General features: G+C 46.8%; 1 protein-coding gene across 9 annotated transcripts in view; it reads left to right on the forward strand.

The window, feature by feature from the left end:
* Positions 1 to 13,242, forward strand: part of NIN (ninein) — a 65,542-nt gene that overhangs the window by 26,217 nt on the left and 26,083 nt on the right. For all 9 annotated transcript variants that reach the window (XR_003551962.2, XM_055811339.1, XM_055811333.1 and 6 more), the window contains exons 6-16: positions 1,112 to 1,302; positions 2,504 to 2,650; positions 3,486 to 3,653; positions 4,996 to 5,132; positions 6,503 to 6,643; positions 6,807 to 6,981; positions 7,958 to 8,068; positions 8,872 to 8,961; positions 10,337 to 10,490; positions 10,802 to 10,923; positions 12,500 to 13,026. Coding sequence is in view for 8 of the 9 variants with exons in the window: in XM_055811339.1 (XP_055667314.1) it covers positions 1,112 to 1,302; positions 2,504 to 2,650; positions 3,486 to 3,653; positions 4,996 to 5,132; positions 6,503 to 6,643; positions 6,807 to 6,981; positions 7,958 to 8,068; positions 8,872 to 8,961; positions 10,337 to 10,490; positions 10,802 to 10,923; positions 12,500 to 13,026 (1,963 nt within the window). In the remaining variant the exon portion in view is untranslated. The remainder of the gene's footprint in view (positions 1 to 1,111; positions 1,303 to 2,503; positions 2,651 to 3,485; positions 3,654 to 4,995; positions 5,133 to 6,502; positions 6,644 to 6,806; positions 6,982 to 7,957; positions 8,069 to 8,871; positions 8,962 to 10,336; positions 10,491 to 10,801; positions 10,924 to 12,499; positions 13,027 to 13,242) is intronic.

Below are 13,242 nucleotides of genomic sequence, written 5' to 3' on the forward strand. Positions count from 1 at the left end.
GGAGATGCTCCTGCTCTCCCTGGCCTCAGCAGCCAGGGCTGGTCCTGGTCCCTGCTCCTGCCCTGAGGGCTGCTGGCTGCAGTGGAGCACCTGGGCACTAGATGTCAGCATGGACCGGTCATTAAATGTTTCCTAATTGTCCTGTAAAGGAGAGCGGGGTGACCCCCGGGGTGACTGTCTGGCACGCAAAGCCATGCAGCTTTTAATCACTTCAACACCTCTTCCATATTTCAGCTGCTCTCTAACCCCTACCCTATCTAAAGGGACCAATTTTTTTTTCTCCAAAAGTCACTTTTCCAGCCCTGGGATGAGGTGGCGGGGGCAAGGCGGTGGCCTTGCAGCTGAGCATGCTCTGGCTTGTGTCTAGTGCTCTGCAGGCGTTTCCAGCTGGGTGCGACTGCATTCCAGGCATTTGCTGGAGGTAGAGGAAATATGTTCAGCTGAAGGTTATTGGTTTTTTTTATTCTTCGCCTGAAGGAGTGTTTGCAAGTACTTAGATCAAAACATACCCTACAGTTTACATTCAGAGGGGGTGGGAGTTTAGGCAGCTCCACCTGGCGGGTGACACTTATGGAGGCAGGCAACCACTGGAGTTCTTGACCTGGTCAAGGCATATATGGATGCACCTTGCTCAGTCCTCTCCCTTGATTCCATAACTGCCCAAAACAGGAGGGGTCCTGTCTCCATCCGTGCCAACAGCTGAGGTGGCAGGACTGCGCTTTCCCTGGCTGCCAGCCCACATTGGCTGTCAGACTCATCCATGTCCCTGGAGGTCCTCCTGGCTGTGGTCCTGACTGTAGCTCACGTCATGCCTGGGTGCAGGGTTCCCTTACCTGTGGTGGCACACATGAACTGAATGCTGAGCAGGATCTGTTCCCTCTGGTGTGGTCCCATAGCCACGCTGGTGCTGGTAGCCATACCCCAAAATTACAAGTGGGCTCTGTGCAGGATGAGGTAAAGCAAATGGTCCTGTGGGGCTGATGAGCAAGGAGGGAGGCTCTGCCCACTGCAGTAGTGAGTCCCCTGTGATGTACAAAACCTCCAGGTCTTCTGGTGGTCTCTCGTGGGCAGTGGATGGGCAGAAACCAGAGCAGTTTTCCCCTGTTTCCAGGGCAGCTGCGCTTCTGGAACCCAGATGACCTGAATGCCTCCCCCAGTGCCTCGCTGCCCAGCCCGGACTGGATAGAGGAGAAACTGCAGGAGGTCTGCGAGCACCTCGGCATCACCAGAGATGGCCACCTGAACAGGAAAAAACTTGTTTCCATTTGTGAGCAATATGGGCTCCGAACAGCAGCTGGGGAGGTGAGTGGCCACGTACAGACCCGCTCGCACCAGAGCATGCACCTGGGGTTTATCCTGGCTCCCCCAAAGTCTGTCCTGTGGCTGACCACAAGCCTAAAGCACAAGTGCTGGTTGACAGGTCGCTCCTTGGAAAGCAGTTTTCGGCTCCGTCTTGCAGCTTTCCAGCAAGGTTGTTGGTGTCAAACCATCAGACGTGGGAGGCTGCTCTAGCGAAGGCAGCTGCCAGCCTTACTGACACTGCAGCGTGCGTGTCTTCTCATGCAATTGCAGAGTAAACCGGAATTTAAAAAAATATCCTAGATTCCAAGCATGCCTCCTTAATCCCAGAAATCTTCTAGCTAGACAGTAAATACGGGTTAAAATATTCATAGATGATAGCTTTTGACTTTGTGAGGGCCTGTGCACTGTTCCTGTCCTGCAGGAGGAGTCTCCGAGAAAATTATTGTTTTAGCAAAAAAGATCCTTGTCAATTCAGGGTTTGGTTTTATAGAAAAAATCAGACTGTTTCGCATAGTAAAATAACGTGGCTTGTAATAATTTCTTTTGTAAAACATGTTTTTGAGCAGGTATTCCTTTGCAGCAAGAATGTTTTCAGGGTATTAAGGCAGAAAACAAAGAAAATAAACTGTAGACAAAGAAGTAGGAAGGAACTAATCTTAACATCTCTGGTGCTAGTAAGGTTGGTCTTGCTTTTCAGAAAGCAGACTGCCCTGAAGCATAAAACAGGGGGTTTTTTATAACCTTGCAGTGTCTTACTATAGTTTTTTTGCTTGGTTGCTTCAAGCTGCTGGGGTTTTGGCGTCTGGCTTGCTACCTTGCAGTGAATTCCTGAGGTCACCCTGTCCAGAGAACAGGATGAAATGAGGGTTTTTTCATGCTGCCTTGCAAAATGGAGGCTCCAAGACAACCAGGAGCTTACATGGTTTTACAGGCAGGGTTTTTGTAGTGTATGTGGTTCTGCAATTTTCTGTGTGAAGGTTGCTGTACTAGTGTTAGGCCGATGCAGTGGACCAGGTCACTCTTGCTTTGCCTTTTTTCTTTGTTTTTTGTAGGTTTGGTGTTTTTTTGGGGGGGTTGGTTTTGGGTTTTGGTTGTGTTTTTTTGTTGAGCCTTGGGAATAGGTTGTTTTCTCCTCTGCCAAATTGTTACAGTGGTGGTTTTGACAATAGCAGATGTGATTTCTATCCCCTGCTGCTTGCAGGTGCTTGAAGAGGTGCTCCATAACCTGGAGCAAGATGACACCATGAGCGTAGAGGACTTCTTCTATGGCTTGCTTAAAAACGGAAAGTCACTGACACCCTCAGCATCTACTCCGTACAGACAGCTGAAACGACACCTCTCCATGCAGGTGAGAAGCTTAGGTGGATCCTGGGGTAAAAGCAGGAGCAAGTCTTGAGCAAATCCTACCTAGCCTGTCTCCTCCTCTTCCTCCCCATTTGTCCCTGTGGTGGGGCAGCTGTGAATGTCCCCCTGCCCCATTGAGGTGGGAGGTGGTGGCAGTGAGCTGCTGCGGGATGCCCTGGTGAGCACAGCAGCACCATGGATGTGACTGCCTCCCCCGAGCAAGAGCGATGAGGTGAAGCTGCTGCAGGCTGCTTCTGGGGATGTGGGGGATAAAGCAGAAAACACCCTCCTGGTAAAGGGGAGGTGGCTCCTCTTTCAAGTGGCGTGGCTTGGAGAAGGCTCTTGCAAGCTGCAATGTGCAGTAAGTAAATGGTATAAACTGGTTGTAGGGGAAAGTCGTGGTCTGGGGGAGGCTGGAGACACATTTTTCTTTTCTTTTTTTGCGAGTGTTTGCATCTACTGCCTATCTTTGCCTGGAAGCTTTGCCTGGTGTAGCAAAAGCACCTGTGCATACGCTCCGTACAGTCTTTTTAGGGGAGGTAACATGTGAAACCAAAAACAGACAGTGAAATAAAACACATTTGGAGCACTGAAGACAGCTCTGAAACTGTTCCTCGGATTTATTTTAAATCCAAAGTGCCTGGTCGTGCCGCAGTGCTGTGAGGTCAGCAGCGGCGCTCCTGCCGGGTATTTGCTTGGCAGTGAGGAAAAGCAGACCTTAATCCTTAATCTCCAGAGTACTGTTAGCGAAATTACACTTATAAGCCTTTCTTGTTGCGGGGTGGCCAGATGCCTGGCTCTGCCCGTGCCCCATCGCACCCTCTCCCCTCTCTCGGCAGTCCTTCGATGAAAGCGGGAGGCGCACCACCACCCCCTCAGCCATGCCCAGCACCATCGGCTTCTGCCTCTTCTCCAGCCTGGATGACGGGATGGGCTATGGCTGTGTGGAGGGTGTCCTCGACTGCTGGCACCAGGAGGGCATAGAGAACAGCCAGGAGATCCTGAAGGTAACCGGCTGCTCCATCTCACCCCTTTTATTTTCTTCCCCCTGCACACCCCCTACCTCAGTGTGAGATGCTGGACTGTAGCTCAATTATTTATTTTTTCCCCCTTTTAAAATTCCAGTGGTGCTGACAGGTCTAACTGTTCTGGGACACCTCCAATAATTTCCTTTATTGAAATGGTATATCCCAGAGAGCTAGAAGTTAATGATAAAAATGTAATGTGACTTCGAGCTACACTCGAAGAGGTCACCTATATTTGTAGAAAGCAATTTAATTCCTTTACCTCGCTGAATAGCCTGAATAGCTGCACCTGCAAACCTTTTAGCACTGGGATGACCTGAATTACTACTTGCACTAAGGTGGAGGACAGCACTTGAAACCTTGCTGTCATTAGTCTTATTATGCAGAGTAAAAAGGTAATGGGGGTTGCAAATTGAATACCTGAAGTAAAACTCATCCCTGTCTCCCTAGAAGCTGTGGATGGGAGAAGATAATTCATGTGTCTGTATTAAGACCATCTCTGGGTTCCCAGCAGCAATGATGACAGAATGCTCCTGGCTTTTAGTGTCCGTGTGGATATTGAACATGTAATAAACGCTGCCATTGCTCAGGCTTTATAACCCCCTTGTAGCCTGGGCTGATGCAGGCCAGGTTGATAACAGGGTGCTGTTCTCACCGGACCTCGTGGTACGCCTTTGCCTTCTCTTCTGCTTGTTGCATTCCACTGGTCACCTGCTAAGCAAGAGAAGGCAAATGCGTACCACTTGCTTAGTGACCAGTGTCATCAGGGTGGCTTCTGCGGTGTTTGCAGTGTTTTGGCCCCTCCAGTAGCCCTTCCGCACCCTGCTTTGTGCTCCTGCAGAGTTAGGTTGAAGGAGATTACAAGCAGTTGCTGATGATAACTTGCTGTCTAAGCGATGGGATCCCTGCTGTCAAATACCCGCTAACAAGGCTTCTTCTGTGTTGTCTTTATTGCAAGAGCTGGTTTTGTTTAATGTGAACATTTTCAGCCACGTTCCTGCAGCATTTGAATATGTAAAAAGGCCAGCGTAGTTAGGTCCTCTAGAGAATTAATACTTTTAATCAGGCGTGGGCTTAATTTCTTGTTGATCTGGCAGCACAACCAGGACACTTTCCATCTCCACAGCTGGCAGCAGCCCTCTACCATGGGAGGGTGGCAGAGATGTCTGGTTTATTGCCCCAGAGGCATTTGTGACAGATTAATTGGCAAGCAAAGATCTCTTCTGAGCTTCCTCATTTTATTCTGTCACTTCATGTACAAACGTCTCCAGGCTCCTGCAGGGCAGGAAGGCTCGTTCTGCTCTAATGAGGTGTTGTTTTGCAGGCTTTGGACTTCAGCTTGGATGGGAAGGTGAACTTGACAGAGCTGACGCTAGCGCTAGAAAACGAGCTCTTAATAACCAAGAATGGAGTCCACCAGGCAGCCCTGGCGAGTTTCAAAATGGAGATCAGACACTTGCTGTAAGTCACCAGGATTGCCAGCTCTGCTGCTCCCTCACCGCCCTCTGCCTTTGGCCAAGCAGGAGCTGATTCATGGTGGTCCATAGCACTTCTCCAAGGGGCATTGGTGCAGTTGCTGCTGTTTTGCTGGAAAGCTAGGCTCCCTGGTAGCTTGGTCGGAAACTTTCAACTCTTTGTTTTGCATGGGTAAAACACTCGAATCCAAGTACTGCAGAAAAATAAGATTTAAAAAAAACAAAAAGCAAAGCAGTTCCCAGCCCTGCTCTGCATCTGGAAACTGTCCCTGCCATCTGCAGTGCTCACTGATGGCTGATGAATGTGAAACTGAAGACAGAGGCTGGTGCCACTTGATAAGCAGTACCTTTAATCCCAGCTGACCTCTTGCAGTGGTGTTACATGGGTTCGTTATGTGACAGAACTGCAGGTGAGGTACAAAACCACCGTGTACCCCCACTGTTTTCATTTGAAAGTCAACACTGTTTGACTTTGCACTGGACTTGCTGTGCAGGCTTCTCGGTTGAGAAGGGTGTAGGAGATGGGAAACATTTCCCTGTATGTATATTTATTAATTTGTAAATTATACACAGGTCCTCCTGAAGCTCAAATATTTCTTCCTATACGCCAATGGATCATCTTGTCCACCCCATTTTGGAGACTTCTGCTCTAAGCATTGCATCCTCCATTTTGCATCAGTTCTTGTTGTGTGACTCTTGCATCCATCCGCCACATGCACAAGCTCCAGTTGTTGTTGGTGTTTGGTTTGTACTGTAAATCTTTGAATAGTTAGTTATCAGCTTATGCATCCACCTCCATGCGACATCATAGATGATTTTGCTGGTCTTTAAGACTGCACGTGTCCTGTTACTTGTTGGTTTACCGCTTCTGCTTGTAAGCTGCCTGCTTTGCTTGTATGAAACCTCACAAGATGAGGCTTCCCACTGTTTGTTTGCATCTACATGTCTACATAACTTTTTTACGGTCACCCAGTGGAGAGATGTGTTGTCAGGTTCCCGTCAAGAAAGCTGCTCGGTGTAGCAGGTCTTACAAACTTGTGATCAAAAGCAAACTGGATGTAGTGTAAGGGTGAAGTCGTAAAAGTAATAAAATGATGACAACAAGTAAATGGGGCAGAAAGCGGCGTGGCAGAATGGTGTAGCGCTGCAGTTTGGGGGTGCTAGACCACAGCTGAGGAGTTCCAGGTGTTGAGGTCTTGGGGCCTATGGCAATATCAAGACATGTCCAGAGCTACGTGTGTGAATTTGCATCCAGTGACTAAAGGCAGTTGATAAGACCCTTGGAGAGCTTTCTGTGCTTTTTCTCTGGGGGAGCTGGGAGGGTGACCTAATCCAGGACAGCTGTGTTTACCCTAGGGAGAGGGCTGACCAAGTGGCCAGAGAGAAAGAGAAGCTGCGATCAGACTTGGAAAAAGCCGAAAAGCTGAAATCCCTGATGGCTTCTGAAGTAGATGACCACCACGCCGCAATTGAGCGCCGGAACGAGTACAACCTCAGGTACAGCATCCCGGGTCCCCCCTCTCCTCCTCATCGGCATTGCATGGACTCAGTGACAGAGGCGGTGGCTTCGTGCCTGCTGACCACCACCAGGCTTCACTCACAGCGGTATTTGCCGCCTGCTTCTTTTTACGAGCTCTTCTACCTCTTGATACCTCTGTAGGAAGCTGGATGAGGAGTACAAGGAACGAATTGCAGCTCTAAAGAATGAGCTCCGGAGAGAGCGGGAGCAAATCCTGCAGCAGGCTAATAAACAGCGGCTGGAGCTGGAGCAGGAGATAGAAAAGCTGAAAACTGACGACAGCTACCTCCGGGACCGCCTGGCCCTTTCCCTGAAGGTAACAGGGACCAAATGCAGCCGGCCTTTGCCGCTAAAAGGGAAGGGTGCCTTGAAGTTGGGAGTGACACTTGCAACTTAGTCCTTGCTGACAGGCTGTGTTACAGTGCATGTTGAGCTAGCTGAAAGTAATGTCAGCAGCAAGATAGAGACGTGTCAGTGAGAATAGTTTTTTGGGTCACCTCAGTAGTTACTCCTGGAATTCATAAAGCTCCAGTTCAAATCTCTGCTGCCATCAAGTGCAGAGTGTGCATGTGTCCAGCTATTGGATGGGCTGTCTGCCTTGCTGGCTGTTTGGCTCTCCAGCCAGGAGATAATGAGTCTTGACAAAATTTAAAATACTGCTTTGAAAGCAACCAAACAAAAAAATCTCTGAAGCAAGCTTGCTGTTACGCTTTTTGATAATTTTATCTGCTGCTTAATGCAATGGTGTTGCTCACCCGTGACCCCACAGATTCACATCCTTTTCCTAGATATTTTTTTTTTAGAAAACACTTAAGTCAACTCTTTTTATCTGACTGCTGTCTTGCCATATAATTATGTCTTGCTCAGTTTTTTAAAAAAATAATAAAATGGTAGTGGTGTTATCTTACAAATGACATCAGAAATATTGATAGGCAGAGGGAGTTACTATGCCCTTACAGATGCTCAAGCGAGCAGCTTTTGATGGAGGTGGCTGTCCTGTGCTCAGCAAGGAAATCATAAAATATTCCTCCTGAAGCAGCCATCTGAAAGGTGAGAGGAGCAGAGGAGTGCAGGGTTTGTGAGCTGGCTGTGGGTCCAGTGTTCACACTCACTGTTGCTGTGGCAAGAGGGGTTGTGTGTGCATGGGTTCACAATTCCTGCCTTTGGCTGAAGCCTGTAACAGTGTCCATACTCTGACTGACTGGGAGGTTATTCTTTTTCTAATGTTACCACATGCTAATGTTTTCATCCTCCAAATACTGAGGTTGTTGCGGTGGGGTTGTTTTGTCCAGGAAAACAGCCGCCTGGAGAGCGAGCTATTGGAAACAGGAGAAAAACTGGCTGAGTATGAAAGTTTGGCAAGCAAACTGCAGAGAAACTTGGAAAACGTCCTGGCTGAGAAGGTAAGTCCTCCTCTTCCCAGTATCCTTCCAGACTTAAATTGCTTTCAATTGCTTTTCCATTACTACATTCAAGCTGCCAATTAACTAATAGTTGGAGGCTCTTGGGGTCCCTCTCCAGATGTGACCAAGGCACAGCCTACCTTGTTGACATGGACTGCCTGACTGACTTCAAGTTAAGGAAAATTAAAGATACCCCACCTTAGCTCTAGTTTTATGCTAATTAAGAGTAGGGAGCCTTACAGTAAAGCAATAATCCTGCAGATTTGCAGGTTGGTTTTTTTTTCCCCCAGCACATAGTTTTGGATAGGCCCAACATGCAGGTCCTTCCTAGGGAAGATGATACATGAGATGTTAAGTGGTATCTCTGCTGAACTTGGGGGAGAAGAGAAGTGAACAGCTGATCGTGGTTGTATAATTGCAATAAACTTATCGGAATATCAGCTTCTCCAAAGGCATTTCAGTGTGTGTGCATCTAGACAAAGGCTCATATACTAGGCTTCTCGCACAGCATCTGTTTTCCAGACTTCTTTAAACCTGGGATTATTTATCGAACCAAGATATGCCAAGTTAGAAAGCTGTGGTCTGAAATCAAAGTTAGCATGAGAGGTATGGTGAGATAATATTTGTTAAGGTGGTTGCTCGCTGTCCCCTACCAGCAGGGAAGCAGAGCTTCTGTATTAAAAATAAAAAAATCCGGAGGGAAGAGGGCACAGGCTGCAGGACTGCTTGTGAATGGCACCGGGGCTGTGATGAGCAGGGCGGTTTGGTGGAAGAGTAACTGGATCCCGTTCATGCCGTTTCAGTTTGGTGACCTGGATCCCAGTAGTGCAGAGTTTTTCCTGCAGGAGGAGAGACTGGCACAGATGAGAAGCGAGTACGAGCGGCAATGCAGGGTAAGCGGAGCCCAGGGATGGAGTCCTGGCACCCATCCACCCGTGTTCACCAAGAATGTTGTTTCTGCAAATGGCAGTGCAGAGCAGCAATATAATGCTGCTGGAGGTTTTTTCCTGTATAATGGCTTTTTTACGTGAATCCAAGCTCTTTGAGAGGGCAGATCCCATGCCACAGAGGCAACTGGCTGAGCTAAGAGGATGGGTTGCCCCAAGTGTGAGCTGGGATAGGGTCTATGGATCCTCCTTTGCTCCCCAGCTGTACATCAAGCTCTACTCCTGCACAGTTGTGTACTAGTGGTTTTTTGATTTATGATACAAACTTTGCCCTAATTTCAATTCAGAGTTGCAGGAACTTACCACAGAAATAAGACATCCCTGTTTTGCTGGTTTGGAAAACAATAGTATCTTCTTAAAATAAAACTGAAAATGTAAAGCTTGTCTCCTCCTCCCCAAATCTTGTATGGCTGAAACACTTCTTCAAAGTGGGCCTGTAAGTCATGTATTTACATGTCTACTTTCTGCTGACTACAATAGTTACCAGCATTTGGCTCATCTGTTCTGCATGATCCTTTTCGTTCAATAAAGAACTACCTTGGCAAAAGACTGCCTAATCTGAAACAGCATGGTTGCTCTTAGAAAGTTGCAGTTTAAAAGTGAAGATTGCCTAGAAGTATTTGTTGAATTGATACTTCTTGATAAGAAGACATTGCTGGAATATGCAACTGATCTTCTTTTGAGTACTGACAGATATGAATCAGTATTCAAAGTTCACTTTCCGAACCTTTCAAATCTGCAGAACTGTGTGTTTACCCATTAAGGGATTCATTTTCCTCAATAAATGCTGTTCATTGAGCTGAGTGCATGGCATTTGGCACAAACACTCGGGATATTCTGCTGGCAAATGGGCAGAAGTACCAGATGGTAAATGCAGTAATGAGGGTGTCTCTTTCCTAATTTGATCTTTCACTTCTGATTTGATTTTTCAAGTAGATGATGTCTGAGGAGGTATTTCTCAACTGTTTGAAAATGTTCCTAAGCTGCTGTTTAAAAAAGGTCTTAGGAAAAAGGAGTGAAGTGAAAAGTCCTGGACTGCAATATGCAGAGGCAGAATATATACAGGATATCAGTCCAAAGAAGGCTTTGCTCTGTTAATAAGGCACACATCTGTTACAGATGGAACACAGGTTGGAACCTGGAGAAGAGTGTTATTTACCTGATAGGGTGCTGACTAATGTGGTATGATGGCAGCGTTATTGACAGGTCTTTTCCTACCATAATTCTCTCCGAAATGTCTCATCGTGGCAGTGTGGTGATGCACAGATGCTCAGCTGCTGTGGTTGCTTTTACTCAGGCTTATTTTTCTCCCCCCTCTCAGGAACTGCAAGACCAGATAGATGAGCTGCACTCGGAGCTGGAGGAGTACCGTGCCCAAGGCAAAGTGCTCCGGCCTTCGCTGAAAAACGCGCTGTCAGAAGAGTTTGATATTGATATGAAAAGTCAAGGCAACAGTGGTATTGAGCCTGACCAAGGTAAAGCACATCTCCTGTATGACCAACTTCTGTGCTGTAGGTATTTATCGTAACGTCTTAAGAGGTGATTACGTAAAAGCTTTACCAAACCTTCACAGTGAGGCTCAAACAGCACCTCTGTTTTGCTGTTTAACGTGAAGTGGAATATGGCTGCTGTACTGTATTCAAAGCTGAAACTAATGTTTGCAGTTCCCTGTCTGTGTGAGTGATGGGAATTTGAGAGCTGCAAGTATTAAACTGATGAAATTTTTCTGTTGAGATTGTATCTCTTTGGGCTTTGAGAATATGTATGTTATTACCATTTTTTAAAGGACTTGGTTCAGAAGACTGCAACCCATTAAATATGAGCATAGAGGCAGAAATGGCTATTGAACAAATGAAGGAGCAACATCACAGGGATCTACATCACCTCAAACAAGAGCTTGAAGACACAGTAAGCTATTCTAACTTAAATCTTCACAACTCTTCCAGCTTTTTCATACAGGTGTAGTGGTCTTGAAGGACTTTTAATTCCTGGTCAAATGATAACCTGTGAATCTGAGCCTCTACTTTCCCTGCTCCTTCTGCATCTTGCTGTGTGATGGAGAGGCACAGGAGAGGGCTGAATGAATGTTGCAGTAGATCAGCACACCAGCTAAGGAGACAGCAATGAGCCTTTCCAAGGCAGTATTGCATTTCCAGTCTTGAAAGCCTGCTGCATCTGAATTAGCCACTTCATACCCGCTGGCATGGGGTAATTGTGGCTTAGAAAGGCTGTTGGCAGGAGTCTGTGTTGCTAAATGCTAGGCTTGTGCAGCCTGGTGGTGTTGAAACGCGATCTGTGCTGTGGGAGAATAGAAACTGCTGTTATGATACCTGTGCTACTGAAAATGGGCAGTCAGCTCCCCGTGTTCTGGGTGTCCATCTGCAAATTTCATCTTGCCACACATGCAGAAATATAGAATGGTTTGGGCTAGACCTTTTAAAGCTCATCTAGTTCTGACGCCCCTGCCACAGGCAGGGACCCCTCCCACCAGCCCAGGTTGCTTCAAGCCCCGTCCAGCCTGGCCTTGAGCACTGCCAGGGATGGGGCACCCACAGCTGCTCTGGGCATAATCTCCATTGGCTCTACATGGAGACAGCCTGGGTCTGCATGGGCTTATGAGCCTGGGGCAGCTTGAATCCAGTGCCTATCTATGGTGTTGTGCTCAAAGCTGTGCCAGCTCAGCCTAGCGCAACACCTACCACCAGCCTATGCTAGCAGCCACGTCAAGGTCACGGTGTTTCCAAGCCAGAAAGATCTACCTTGCTGTGCAGGCGAGGTGCATTGGTGCAGAGATCGTCAGGCTTGTTCTGCAGGAGTCAGTTCAGGACCAGAAGTTGGGGGTCCCATCAGGCTGTATCTGTCAGACCAGTGCCCGCCTCCAGGTGAGAGGTAGTCATATAATTGTTATAGAACTATATTCATTTCACATATGGCATAACGCAGGTCCACTGAAAGTGTATTGTGACCAAGCTGGGATGGGAGTGAGAAAAAGGGGACTAATAAAACATCATCCCAGAATCATTACTTCTAGGGTTTGTCTTGCGTCACTTGTGGGGGAAAAAAAATAAAAGAAACCCCAAACAAAAAATCCTTACCCTTTTTAAAAGGAAAGGCCTCATCTGCATCTTAATTTGGGGAAGGTTTTGAAAAAGTAATCAGTGAAATAAAAAAAAAAAATAATTCCCCTTTAAATTTGGAAAACTGCCAGGACTTAAGTTACCGGCTTCTCTTTTCACAAATTCACTTAACAGAAGGCAGTGAAATTCATGCTTTTCCACATAATAATCATCTTTATCCCAGTAAGAAATTAAACTGAGCACTTTAGCATTCTTTTGCAGGGGAGATCAGTATAAGATGCTAATATATAATAAATAAAAATATTCTGTGCAATATATGGAAATATATAATACAGAATTGTTGAGAAAACATCTCTGTGGAACAGTCCATAGAATGTTAACTAATCCAATCTCTTTTCTTTTTGTAGGTGAGCCATTATGAAAAGCAGTTAGATGAGACAAAAATCCACTGTGAAAAGGAGCAAGAGGATATGAGGAGGAAGTACACTGAGGAGATGCAAGTCATGCAAAAGCAAATAACTGGCCTTAAAAATCAAATTGCAGAACTGCAAGGAGAGGCAGCAGTGCTCAGAGAACAGCAAGAAAAGCTTGACTGTAAATACAATGATGAGAAAAACAAATTACAAACACGTTTTGATGAGGAAAAAGCCAATCTGCAAGAACTATTAAGGCAGGAGCACGAAGAAGATGTCAGAGCCAGACTGGACCAGGTACATGAGAAGTTTAGTCAGGAACGGGAAGAACTGATTCAAAATAGTGTCTGGGTGGAAGAAAAGATGAGAGTTTTAGTGCAGACACTGCAGGAAGAGAAGGGAGAGCTGGAACGTGGCTTTCATGAGCAGCTGAAAAGGATGGCGGAGGTGCATGCTTTGGAGAAGGAAGAGCTCCAACAAGAGCTGCTGAGGAAACATGAGCAGGACCTGGAGGAGGAAAGGTGAGTGTCACCGTTGGCGGGGACAGTAGTGGCGCATGCTGACCTTGCTGGCTTGGCATGGTGACCAAGGTGAACCTAATGCAGAAATGGTTCCTGATGCCTAATTCAAGTGTACCAACTGTACAGTGCTGTTGCCTGTTCTATTCCAGGACACTGGGCTGCTGTCGAGGTTGGGATTTTCCTTCTGAGCTTTCTCAAGTAGATATTTATATTGAT

The sequence above is a fragment of the Falco peregrinus genome, chromosome 1 (assembly GCF_023634155.1).
Source record: "Falco peregrinus isolate bFalPer1 chromosome 1, bFalPer1.pri, whole genome shotgun sequence".
Taxonomy (NCBI): domain Eukaryota; kingdom Metazoa; phylum Chordata; class Aves; order Falconiformes; family Falconidae; genus Falco; species Falco peregrinus.